The sequence below is a fragment of the Gopherus evgoodei genome, chromosome 12 (assembly GCF_007399415.2).
Source record: "Gopherus evgoodei ecotype Sinaloan lineage chromosome 12, rGopEvg1_v1.p, whole genome shotgun sequence".
NCBI lineage: Eukaryota > Metazoa > Chordata > Testudines > Testudinidae > Gopherus > Gopherus evgoodei.
The window spans coordinates 30,706,861-30,720,230 of NC_044333.1; the positions used below are offsets into that span (position 1 = coordinate 30,706,861).

General features: G+C 41.3%; 1 protein-coding gene and 1 long non-coding RNA gene across 3 annotated transcripts in view; one reads left to right on the plus strand and one right to left on the minus strand.

The window, feature by feature from the left end:
* Window positions 1–10,466, plus strand: part of LOC115660592 — a 35,174-nt gene extending 24,708 nt beyond the window's left edge. Inside the window, exons 2-3 of the long non-coding RNA XR_004002850.1 lie at window positions 1,725–1,834; window positions 10,382–10,466. This is a non-coding gene — a long non-coding RNA (uncharacterized LOC115660592). The remainder of the gene's footprint in view (window positions 1–1,724; window positions 1,835–10,381) is intronic.
* Window positions 6,145–13,370, minus strand: part of ADAMTS18 (ADAM metallopeptidase with thrombospondin type 1 motif 18) — a 63,149-nt gene continuing 55,923 nt past the window's right edge. For both annotated transcript variants that reach the window (XM_030582135.1, XM_030582136.1), the window contains 2 exons: window positions 11,530–11,677; window positions 6,145–7,079 (listed from right to left, as the gene is read on the minus strand). In XM_030582135.1, coding sequence (XP_030437995.1) covers window positions 6,964–7,079; window positions 11,530–11,677 — 264 coding nt within the window. In that variant the 3' untranslated portion in view covers window positions 6,145–6,963. The remainder of the gene's footprint in view (window positions 7,080–11,529; window positions 11,678–13,370) is intronic.

Here is a 13,370-nt window from a genome sequence, read left to right on the forward strand (position 1 = left end):
CAAGCAGGTCTCCTTCCCTGCGGTTTGCAGGGGGGTTCGGGGAACGCGAGAGCAAACCGCGGCGAAGCTGGTCTCCTTCCCCGGTTTGCTCTCGCGTTCCCCGAACCTCCGTGCAAGCAGGTCTCCTTCCCTGCGGTTTGCTCTCGCGTTCCCCGAATCCCCGAGCAAGCAGGTCTCCTTCCCTGCGGTTTGCAGGGGGGTTCGGGGAACGCAAGAGCAAACCGCGGCGAAGCTGGTCTCTTTCCCCGGTTTGCTCTCGCGTTCCCCGAACCCCCGTGCAAGCAGGTCTCCTTCCCTGTGGTTTGCAGGGGGGTTCGGGGAACGCAAGAGCAAACCGCGGCGAAGCTGGTCTCCTTCCCTGCGGTTTGCTCTCGCGTTCCCCGAATCCCCGAGCAAGCAGGTCTCCTTCCCTGCGGTTTGCAGGGGGGTTCGGGGAACGCGAGAGCAAACCGCGGCGAAGCTGGTCTCCTTCCCCAGTTTGCTCTCGCGTTCCCCGAACCCCCCTTGAAGCCGCCCAACAGCGCTGCAGTGTGGCCACATCTAACACCACTTGCAGCGCTGGTTGCTGTAAGTGTGGCCACTCTGCAGCGCTGGCCCTATACAGCTGTACTAATACAGCTGTAACAACCAGCGCTGCAAAATTGTAGATGTAGACATACCCTTAGTTTCACTTTTATGGGCTCATGAGCTAAAGTGGCTTGAGGTTAAACAAAAGCAAGTCCAAACATTGAAAGAGCCTGCTGGATCCAACTCTGCAGAAATTCAGCAGATAGATGAAGCAAGACCAAAGTACAGATTTGCCGTATATTCTGTCAGTCAATGGCTATGCTGATGGGAGTCAAGTAATGTTTATAACCCCAAGTAGTAAAACTTCTGAAAGAAGTGAAGGTCCAGGCATGACATCTCAGCATTGACTAACATTCTCCAGCAGTTTTGAAGAATAACAGATTGAGAACCTCTGTGAAGAGTGTCATACATTGTGCAGGAAATAGACAGGAAATCAAGACTGATTTGGCTCTTATTCACATGAGATTGCCTAGTGAAGCATTCAGGGCATTCTTTCTGGCAGTTATAACTTCTTATTTTCAAATGTCTTTTGATGGAATTGAGACATTAGGTCATGCCAAGACTCTTTGCAGTCTGTTTACTGACAGGATAACTCCCTGAAAGTTCTACGTTTATTAATTTCCATGACTGATAATCATTATCTCTATTTATGACTCAGCACCTAACTTGCACCCATCTCTAACTCCCTTCTTGTTTTGACTCACTCCTTTGCTTATCCCACTTTGTTTCTCCATCTCTCCTCAGTTATCCTCTCAGACATTGGCCAGTGTTGTGCATTGCTTTCTAAAGTTAAAGACAAAGCTACATTACTCAATGGTTCATGCACTGTGCTCTTTCAAAACCATACTTAAAATTCACCTGCATTGTGAGGCCCACAAAATGCACTGTGGTGGCCAGACAGCTGGTGTACTATGACCAAGGCTTTATTACACAATCATTATTATCTCACTTAGTTTGTGCTCCTCCTGTCTGCTTGCTGCATCCACTCCTTATTTCTCATAATGTAACTGACTGTAACTCTTTGGGTTAGGGACGGTCTTTTCATTGTATGTGTGCAGTGCACAGTGGGGCCACAATCACTGGTTGTGCGGCACTTATGGGCTATTACAATAGAAATAATAAAGCCGGTAATTTATTGTGTTGATGCTTTTGAACAGGATTCACTTTAAAAAGGAAACCAGCAATTTGGCTCATGTTGCTGTAAAACCACATACAGCAAAACGCTCATCTGCCTCCAGCAACAGTTCATGACTTCCAGGCACCTCAGGTAATTGAATTTGATTAAAACAATCAAGCCATTGTTCAGTTTCAGCAGTGTGATGAAATCTGACTATGGGAAACGCCGGTGTTCCTCTTTTGAAAGCCGCCATTCTGCTTTGTAAAGTGAGCCTTGGAGCAACTAACTCATTGAAAATTGCCAAGCTTTGCAAACCAATATCAGCATGAGGGTTCAGCAATTCTAGATATTGATATATATTAATTTGGGGTTTCTCCAGCAGCATAACCAAACACATTTATGCAATATTGTCTTTTTTCCAATGTTTGGCTCCAGCACTGTTATTCATTGGCAGCTGTCAGTCTATTTTAATTCCAAATGGCTATCCCAGAGTAGAGCACAATTCAGCATCCTAATTTTTGTGGTAATAACTAACTGAAATCAGTGGCTCCTAAACTGTGCACCAATGGAGGTAGTTATTCAAGAAATGGTTGGTCACGTTATTCTAACTCTCCTTTATTTTCACCTCCTGACCTAAACAATGTTAAAAGATAGTAACAGCACATTAAATATCATCCTAACATAAATGTTCCATGTAAGCAAGTGTTGACAGAGATGTCATATGATGGTGAATAGGCAAGGGACTGGCCTATGCAGTTAGGTGGGGAAAGAGGTCTATGGGACTCAGATAGAGTCCACCCTAAGAAATGGTTTTGGAAACCCCTGATTAGAGTACTTTATAGTAACAAAAATAATGCAAACAGCATCTCTATCAGCCTACAAGTTATTGTCATGGGAAAGACTTGGTGGGCCTTAGTTTCTTTTTCCCCTGAGGAGTTATCAATGACTAAGCAATGAGAAAAAGCTAAAATAGGAAAGCTCCCTTAGCAAACCACAGTCTCTTCTGAAGTGCAATATGCATCTGAAACAAATCTCGTGCTCAGTCTGAATAGCTGAGCTGTGAACTAGGGGACTTGAGAGGTTTGGAACAGCTCGGAAATGTTCAATTGTAGCTATTAGATTGCAGTAGCCCCAACAGCTGCTGGCGATATAGACAGCAGATCTGTTGGCCCCTTTCCTAACACTTGGGCCTAGTGAGGTGCAAAGGGATATACTGGTGAACATTGCTTTTTGGTGGAAAGGGACTGACACTCACCATCCTCCCCCAGCCTTGCAGATAAACAGACACGCTGGAGTGATGAAGGAAGAGTCACTATATTCAACTTCATCTTCCATCAAAGTGTGCAGTTGTGCCTCAGTGACCCATTTTATTTCTGTGCATGTAAACTGAGCACACACAGGTGCTACTTCTGTCCCAACAACTGGAAGATCCTAATGAAAAATATTAAGATGGTCTACAGGCAAGTAAAGTAAGATAATGGGACATTTTTCTTGATAGCAAATGCAGTTTCTTACCTAGTGCAACTGCTAACTGATGAAAAAGCAAATAGTCCAAGGAGAACAAATGAACCAAACATGACCTCCTGAACACAGGAGGTTTTTTTGTGATTGTCCTGTCATCATGCTAATAAAACCATGAAGCTGTATCAGTTCAGGCCCTTTTAATGTCTGAAATCTAAACTCCGTTTATTGCACAATAGTAATGCAAACAAGCTGCACCTTTTACCCTACATAGTCAAATTGGCAGAAACACTGTGCTCACTCTGTTGAGTAAACTATGGTGCATTTCAGATGGAACAACCAGTAAGGTGAACAGCATATGTCCTTCCAATTTCAAGTGGAATTTAATATCCGGCCTAATTCCTGAAAGTTATGCATCAATCCTGCTGCATTGAATTCCCACTACCATGTCCTACTCGAAACGCTTTTAATTTTATCTCAGAATTTGTGTAATCCATAATCACTACAGAGTGGACAAATTGGAGAGAGTCCAATGGAGGGCAATGAAAATGATTAGGGGGCTGGGGCACATGACTTATGAGGAGAGGCTGAGGGAACTGGGCTTATTTAGTCTACAAAAGAAAAGAGTGATGGGGGAGTTGATAGCTGCTTTCAATTACCCAAAGGGGGGGTTCAAAGAGGATGGAGCTAGGCTCACCACTTCTCAATGGTGGCAGATGACAGAACAGGGAGCAATGGTCTCAAGTTGCAGTGGGGGAAGTCTAGGTTGGCTATCAGAAAAAACTGTTTCACTAGGAGGGTGGTAAAGCACTTGAACGGGTTACCTAGGGAGGTGGTGGAATCTCCATCCTTAGAATTTTTTAAGGCCCTGGCTGAGATTATTTAGTTTGGGTTGCTCCTGAATTGAGCAGGGGTTGGACTAGATGACCTCCTGAGATCTCTTCCAAGCCTAATCTTCCATGATTCTATTATATTGGCAGCTGACTTCTAGATTCTTGCTTGTCCTGGATATAAGTAAAGGGTAAAAAAATCCAGCCATTCTCCCATGTCTCTCTTGTATGGTATTTAGACATACACTCTATCTTAATATATCTGTAACATAATTTAAAGCCCCTGTCTCTCTTTATGGTATATACCTATATATAAATTTATGTACATGCTAATTATTTGCAGTATCGGGTCCTCAGAATTAATGGGATGATTTATCTGGCATCATGGGGGGTGGAAGGAGGAACTGTTTCTAGCCCTCATGTTGGCAAAGGAAAGCTTGAAAATATGACTCAAATGTTACTGATACAGTAATGTCCCCCTGACTTTGCAGAGCCTGAAACAATACCTCTGAGAGAAGTGAACTGTGCCCCATTCATCATAATGAGTTGTTAACACTCAAACTCACTGCTGTGGGAATCCCTCACAAACATCATCCTGACTCATGACACTTGGGCAAGGGCCCTTTCTGCAGCCACCCCATCAGGGCTCTGCTAGACTGGTGTTGGGAGTCTCTCCCAAACCCACCCACCCACTCTTGGATAAGAGGGGCTGGAGATAGGGAGCAATGCTGTGTGGAACGGGAAGGGCCTAGCCAGCAGTGGTCACTCCCCCTATATCCGCCCAGTAGACAGTTCTTGTAAAGTCAGGCCTTTCTTCTACCGCAGCAGGCTTGGGTAAATCCACAGCATGAGGCAGGTAAACAGCACAGGGGTGGGACTATGGCATTAGGGAGGGGCCATGGGGCTTGTCATCCTAGGATACTATATTTGTCTTAATCCAGGACTGTCTGGGATTATTTGCATTAGTATAGATAAACATACACCATTTACATTACTCTTCATCAATGTATAGCCTCCATATTTTATTCAAGAATTGTACAATTCCAAATATAGTGAACAGTTAGAGTACTTTATTATAAAACTTATAAAATAATTAAATATTACTTATTTTTGCTTTTTTTTACACCATAATCCATACTTTCTGACACTATCATTTTCTCTTCTGAACTGTTGTCACTTACTTAAGGAAGTAAGTGATGAAATATAAAGGAAAAGCTATGCATTAATAAATTAAGTATTTTACATCAAATAATAAAAGGACACAATTATAAAAACAAAACAAAAAAAACTTTGCAGTTTTCCAAGAAAAAAAAAGTTACAATTATACAAAGTCCAATATCAAGGCAGAGCCTAGTTGATTGAGATATGTTTCCAATCAACATTTCTTAAAGTATCAGAGAATACATGTTTTTCATTTAAATTGTTGCAAAAGGAACTGCTAATTTTAACTGACCACTGTCTGGCATTAGTGCTGAGATGGCTAATCCTAGTTTGAAATGATACTTTAAAAAGCAGGAAAATTGAGCTACATTCATCAAAAGAAATTGTGGGATTGGGTGGAATTAGATAAATATGTCCCTTATAGCCACTCCCCAGAAAATTACAGTAGGACACAGTCCTGTTTCAGTTACAATGGTTTTGGCAAACGGATTGGGTGTTTTTTTTCCAATGCAGAAACATTTTAAATGGTACCATTTGATATATGATATCTATTGACTGCTGGATACTGAATGACTACACATATCATTGCAAGTGCTATAAAATGTTTAAGGAGCCTGACCTTAAAAAGTGTGTTTTGAGGATTATCAAAATGTCTAAAAATATAATTGAATTTGATTTTTCTGATTAGATTACTATTTTTTCCAACTGATGATCTTTCATGTATCAAGAGTTAACCATTCCGAGAAGTGTGTGTCAATTAACAGACTATCCTATTCCTGCTATTTCTCTTTTGCTAACTGATGAACCAAAATTTGCAGAGAAAATTGAGCTAAAAATAAGTTATTCTTAAGCATATTGGCATTTAAACAATTTAGTTTCTGAAAAACATATTTTGAAGTTTTATTATTTAAAAAAGTCAAGTTTAAACCTTAAAATAACTTACCTAACATGCTTAGAATGTTGAAAACAATATAACCATTGAGCTCAATATATCTTTGAGTTCCTTGAGTTAGTCAAAATGTGAAATTCTATTTTACTTGTATTACACAGCAATACTAAAAGTCCCACATAGTCTACTGGCTGAATATTTCTAGGAATACATTTCAAGTTGCTAGTTAACCACCTCTGAGTTTCTACACTAAGCAGAAAGTGTAAGTTTTCAAAACAATAAAAACATTAGCATGATGCCAAACTTGCTTTTCCAGCAGCAAGTGTAATACAGAAGCACCATTTACTTTAGTAGTGCACTATATACTTATTGTAGTTACAACACGTGTGATGTGTGACACTGCATGCTCCGAGCAACAGCCATATGGACCTCTCTCTCATGAGGACGGTAGTAAACCTCCTCCTTACTTTGAATGGACATTATCATAACAAATACTGAAAAGAAGCAATGGTGATAGACTGAGATATACTATACTGCCACACTGTAACCTCCGGCATAGAATTCTCAATCTCTTTTGCTCACATTCCAATAAATTATGCGGATGAGCATTGCTTACCTTATTTTCTTCCTTATCACATATGACAGTGCAAAATGACATATTTAAAGAGTGATGGGAAGAAATGACCCTTGTTTGGGAGTGTTCAAGTGATCCATACTACTCTGCACTTTAGGGAGGTCAGCAAAAAAAACAGTCCTGGATCACCGTTTATCTAACAATTACTGTACCTCAGATAATCCCCTAGAAAGGTACTCTGCCGTACATCTCTCTTCCATCAGTGGCTTATGTGGCACCAGGTCCTGCCTTAAAGTCAACTGAATTTCAATGTAAACAAAAAGGGAGAATCTTGACATTGCAGGATTGCAATAAAAAATTGCAATCAGTTCTTCCTTGTGCATGATTTACAGCACTGCTTGCCATAAAATTTGTGGTTGCAGACACCATGCTGGGGAACCAGATGACACCAAGGGAAGAAATCCAGACAAGAGGGATCATCTGAAAAAGGGAAATCCAATCAATATGTTTAGTGGGTATTTCAGCAATTCTGCAAATTAGGTAGTACTTCAGTTTATTGATTTCTACACACTTGCCGAGGATGTAAACATGACGGATGATTCCAGTTAAAGAAGAAGGAGGCCTTGTACATTTTTTTTATATCAATTTCTTTTTAATTTATTAGCTCTATTTTTGATGTAATACACTGTGGCACTATGAGAGGCAAATGAAATAGTTTATAACACAACACTTCAAAAATAACCTAGGTTGACATCCTTGGCCCACTGTAGTCAATGAGAGTTTCACCACTTTACTGAAGCCAAGATTTCATCCCTTATCACTATATTATTTTACAGATTATAACCACTGCGATAAAACCAACTATTTACACAAATGGGTCCACCACAGAGCCCTATGCTAATGAATATTACTCTACCCTTTCTTAGGCCATGTCTACATCTAAAATTTTGCAGCGCTGGTTGTTACAGCTGTATTAGTACAGCTGTATAGGGCCAGTGCTGCAGAGTAGCCACACTTACAGCAACCAGCGCTGCAAGTTGTGTTAGATGTGGCCACACTGCAGCGCTGTTGGGCGGCTTCAAGGGGGGTTCGGGGAACGCGAGAGCAAACCGGGAAAGGAGACCAGCTTGATTACCAGAGGCTTCCTCAGGTATGCTGGGATACCTGCTTATTCCACGGAGGTCAAGAAAAGCGCTGGTAAGTGTCTATACTTGATTACCAGCGCTGGATCACCAGCGCTGGATCCTCTACACCCGAGACAAAACGGGAGTACGGCCAGCGCTGCAAACAGGGAGTTGCAGCGCTGGTGGTGCCCTGCAGATGTGTACACCTCCTAAGTTGCAGCGCTGTAACTCCCTCACCAGCGCTGCAACTTTCTGATGTAGACAAGCCCTTAGATGTGCAGAGAAAATAGTTCAGGCTCTGAGAGTGTGTGTATGTACATATGCTATAGAAATAAATCTAAATGTTCAGACCACAAGCTCTGTATGTGTGTGCGCAAAATTGCTTGTGTACATACATGTACCCACATTTTATGGGTGTGGGGAAGAGGGTTCAGTTTCAATTATCTAAGCCTAAGTGCACAGAAGGGTTAAAATTTGCATCCACAAAGCAAAATCTATTGCAAGGTCCCTACTTCTGAGACCTCAAGTTTGCATCCTCAAAACGGAGACATCTAAATTCTGTCATTTATAGGCATGTTTCACTCATTAAAATCTGAACAGGACCCCCAATATAATAATCAAGCTCTTGATCAGATTATATGACACAGTAATTTAGGGCGGGATTTTTCAAAAATGCTTAACATTGGCCTTGCTCTGCTCCCACTTCAGTGGTAACATTCTCATTGACTTTAATGGGAGCAGAGTTAGGCCAACTTTGTGTGTTTGAAAATTCCACCTTTAATTAAAAAAAAAAATCAGACACTAAAATGCAGATGAATTTTTTGCTTCATTTATTTCTGTATATGATTCACCCACATACAGCCCAGTTGGTTAAAAACTATTTCATGGGCATCCCATTCTACATGTTTGCAGTCACTGCTTTATGCTTCTTTTAAAGTACATAGTGATGATTCATATGGATGATTTATAAACGAATTCAAAACGCATGAGAAGCATGAAGACTTTTAAGTGAGGTTTAGAAAAATTTATAGCTAAATTGAACTCTTCAATGAGCATGGGAAAACATTCCATTCTGCCTTCACAACTACTGTACACATGGACAGTAAAGGGAATATACAAGGATTCTTACTCAAAAAATCTAGCTACTGTTGCCTGTGTTCTCAGATCAGCTACTAAAGGGGTGGCATAGAGAAAATGAACTCACTCTCAGACCATACAGACTCCCTCATATCTGTAACACCAGAGTTACACAGCCACACACCCCTCTGTTTTATTACCTGCCACTTCACTGTGTTGGCTTCTTTTTAAAGAAGAGTTAAGGGTTTTGTTTTGAAACCCCCCTCAAAAGATGGCATGCATAAGGCACACAGTCTGACAAGAGATGTCACTGTCTAATAAAATGCTTTCCCCCCACCCCAATAACACATTGCAAGCAACGTCACATACTGGACAAACTGCACTCTGGGAAGTAGGTGGCACATACCTTGCTGCAGCATTTCCCCCCTAGAGTCAAGCCTTCAAATTCCAATGTGTTTTACAGATTTTCCACACACAATGAAGGAGATAGTCCCAGCTTTGCACATTTTGGCCCATTATCCACCATACCAAGACAAAACCACCACACAATTTACCAAGTCTGACAGTGAATGCTCAAGTGAGGACTATGACTTGAAGGGGAAGGGCATTGCAAGTGTTGACTGAGAGGCATATGCAGAATGATGAGTGGAAAGTTCTCACAGCACATTCTCCAACCCAGTCAGGCTCCTAAGTCACTTAGGGTAAATTTTAATAAGTGATTGAATCTCATTTTCAAAAGTGACTTTGGCATGTGGGAGCATTCACAGTCAATGGAACATAACAGAAACCATGGCACGTAAGTCACTTTTGAAGATGGGATTTAGGCACTTGAAAAGAATTACTTTTAGGACCTAATCCAGAGACTGCTGAAGTCAACGGAAAGAAGTCAACGGAAAGACTTTCATTGATTCCAGTTAGTATGGTCCCTCATTTTCATGAACGTCAATTTCTTTAAAAAATGCAGTTTTCCTTTTAAGATGCTCCAAGTATCTTGGATTTCCTGGCTATATGCTACAGTACCTGTTACTGTCTCTGGTGGAGTGATGAAAATGAGAAAAAATTGCTAGAGGGGAGACCCAAATTGTCTAGCAGAGCATGATAACACTCCCTGAAATGTTTATTTCTTCTCCATGATCTCCCTAATAGCTCACAGAGCTGGAGCTATGTGGCTGTTAATTGAGAGTGATTTGCTTCCATGTGATTGCAGTATGGCTGGCCCCTTCTCCATGCATGGGTTTGGATGGAGCGTTAGAGAGCAGCGGAGAGATAATTGATCTCCAGAGTCTGAAGAACCAGTTACAAAACAGGGGAAAGAGCTTCTTACAGCTGTGGGGAGGAAGAGAAACTGGCCAAGACCAAAATGAATAACAGATACCAGCCCAGACATGAAATATGGCTGGGGGGAGGCATGTTGCGGGGTGATGGGTTTGCTATACCATGACAGAAAGTGATTTAATACATTCACAGAACAAATTCTGAAGCACAGCAGAACTTCCCAGAAGATTTGGAACTAATTTCTGAGTCTTTAGAACTGTTTAGTCACTTTTCAAAATCGTTCAGTTATTTACTTATCCCTTTTAGGCCTGATTCATCCATTCCTCCAACCCAGGCTGGTTGCAGCTGACTGATGAATCCTGAGGATGTACTTTGCACACCCCACAAATAAAACAGTATTGATATTATTTCTGTATCTGTCTTGCTTCCTGGGCTCATGCAGTATTATGTTTCCCAAAGGCCTGGTGCCTGACATATCAATGTGTTTTACAGATTTTCCACACACAGTGAAGCTCCAGGAGTCAAAATGGGTGAGAGAGAATATTGTCTGATGGTTAGAGCAGGAGACAGGGAGTAAGAATGCCTGTGTTCTTGTGCAAGTGTTGCTATGAACTTACTTTAGGACCTGAAGAAAGTCAGCTATGACTTGGCTCTGGCTTTTGTTTTTTTAACCAGGGCATCACCTCTATTTTCAGCTCCTATCTGTAAAATGGGTATAATAACACTAAAATTCCTTACCAGGGGTCTTTTGAGAATTAATGTTTGTAAAGTATTTTGGAATGCTGGGATGAATAGCACTGTAAGCTGGGCCTACAAGGCATAACTGGGCCATAAGTGACAGCTACAAGAAAAACTTCAGGGTTGTACATATTGAGTCTTACTTTTGTTATTATTCATCATGACTTGGGAGCCAAAGAGAGACAAATGGAAGAAAATTGAAGCTATGAGGGGCCTCTGCTCAGCAGCTGCAAGAACAGTTTGCCACTGCTCTACAGAAAAGTCACTATTTTAACTTTATGCCAATGTCTCTATAGGATGCTCCCATCAACAGAATTCACTGTAAGAGGGTGGAAGTTAAGGTAATGCACAGTGCAGCCTGATCTTTACTTAACCGGAGACAGAGAAACAGCTCAAACCCGAACAGCAAAAAAAAAAAAAAAAAGGTACATATCCTTTATTATTCAACATGTTCCTGCTTTTAAAAATATCTGTCCATCTTGAACATATCAGATCTAGCAGTTAGCCCCTTATGTCTGCTTGTGAAAAGAGAGGTGATGCACTTCCAAATTTAATATATTACAGAGTGCAATGTGGGATTTACACAGGAAAATATAACCCCCACACATTTATTCTGAGAACATACCTGGCAAAGATGATGTTTGTCAGGTTATACAATTTCAAGCAATCAAACCCACCATTGAATGTAATTCACAACGCAGAGTTTGGTGTTTTACCTTTTTTCTCTGGAGCTGGGCAGAAGTTAGTATTGCAGGCTCTAGACACCACTGGTTTCTGATGTGGCAGACACCCAGTTGCTGGTTGCCCCTGCTGGAGGCACTGCACACTCCGGATTTGCACTCCCCCACCACACGTTACTGTACACTGCAGAAAAGGAAAGATGAGAAGCCACATTCTATAACACAGATAGTCTTCCAAGGCCCTTGAAAGTCAATGGAAAGACTATCCAGAGCTTTGTGATGAGGCCTACAAATTGTAAAGAACCTAAGGGCCAAATTTTCAAAAGAGCTCAGCACCCACAGTCAGAGCCAGATTTTCAAGTGAGCTCAGCTTCCATTGAGCCACTAAAGCAAGTGCCAGATTTTCAAAAGAGCCCAGTATCCAACTTGCGCTGAACACCTCTGAAAATCCCGGTTACTTATTTAGGGATCTAAATGGGAGATGACTTTTGAAACTTGATTCTCTGGGCCCAGTTGTGCTGTCCCAACACAGGTAAAATTCCCACTGAACCCATAATTGTGGAAATAAAGTGAGTGAGTCTTTTATTTGCACATGCTTCATGAAAAGTATGTCTTTAAGACAGATGTAATGGGTATATCTGATTACAACTGTCAGGCATACATTGTTGCAAGTATACAATGTTAAACGAATATGTGTCTTATAGATATGTGACTCATAATCTAGATAAGTTCCAGAAATACAGAAGCTTGTTTGCAAGAATGTAGAAACAAATACAGGTGATCCAGTAATTAATCATAGTATTTAAGGAATTCCAGACAATCTGTGCAGATGCTCTAATACTTGAGAATATAGATATGTAATGGTTCATCTATAGTGCACTTTCAAGAAGAGTGGAAAGATGGAGTTTGGAAATGGCATAGAATGTAGTGCAGCTGCAGCACATGTAAGAACATAAGAATGGCCATCTAGCCCAGTATCCTGTCTTCCAACAGTGACCAACACCAGATGCTTTACAGGGAACGAACAGAATAGGTAATCATCAAGTGATCCATCCCCTGCGCCCCATTCCCAGCTTCTGGCAGAGGCTAGGGACACCATAAGTAACAGATTAGATTCTTCAATTTTAGCATAAAGGAACTAGCTACACCAAAATGTAGTAATATAGAACCAGCTACATCATACCAAAATATCGGCATGGTCCAAGATTTTCTATGGATTATTGCCAGAAGCTAAGACTGGATAATGGGATTCATCACTTAATAATTGCCCTGTTCTTTTCATTCCCTCTGAAGCATCTGACTCCAGCCACTGTTGAAAGACAGGAAACTGGGCTAGATGGACCATTATTTGACCCAGCATGGCCATTCTTATGTTCTTATGACTATATGCAGAAGACACCTGTGGGCTATCAACATTAAGATGCAACAGTCCCATTATGGCTGATTATACTATGTTCTAGCCCTCTCTTTGGAATTGCTGCACAACCCTGCATGGTTTGCTTGTGCAGTTTCTATGGACATTATTCCATGATTCAGAAGGTGTTTCACCAAATACCCATGCTGTCTGCAAACTGGCTTCACCATGTCCCAGTGGACTGCCTACATACCAGCCATTCCAACCCACTGGTTACATTATGCCCTATTACGACGTTAGCCGAATGGGGCTGCATGGATGTAATGGAGAACAGAATTTGGCCTGATATTTCTAACTTTGACATTAGCTGACTACAATGTGTGGTTGTGTTCAAAGAGGACTGAACTGGGATGGTTATTGGTCTGGTCATTAAGGGTACATTCACCCATGTGATGAATCTGAGGTTCTTCATTTCACAGTGACCAATAGTGGGAGAACAGTGTTAGATCTACCACACAGAAAG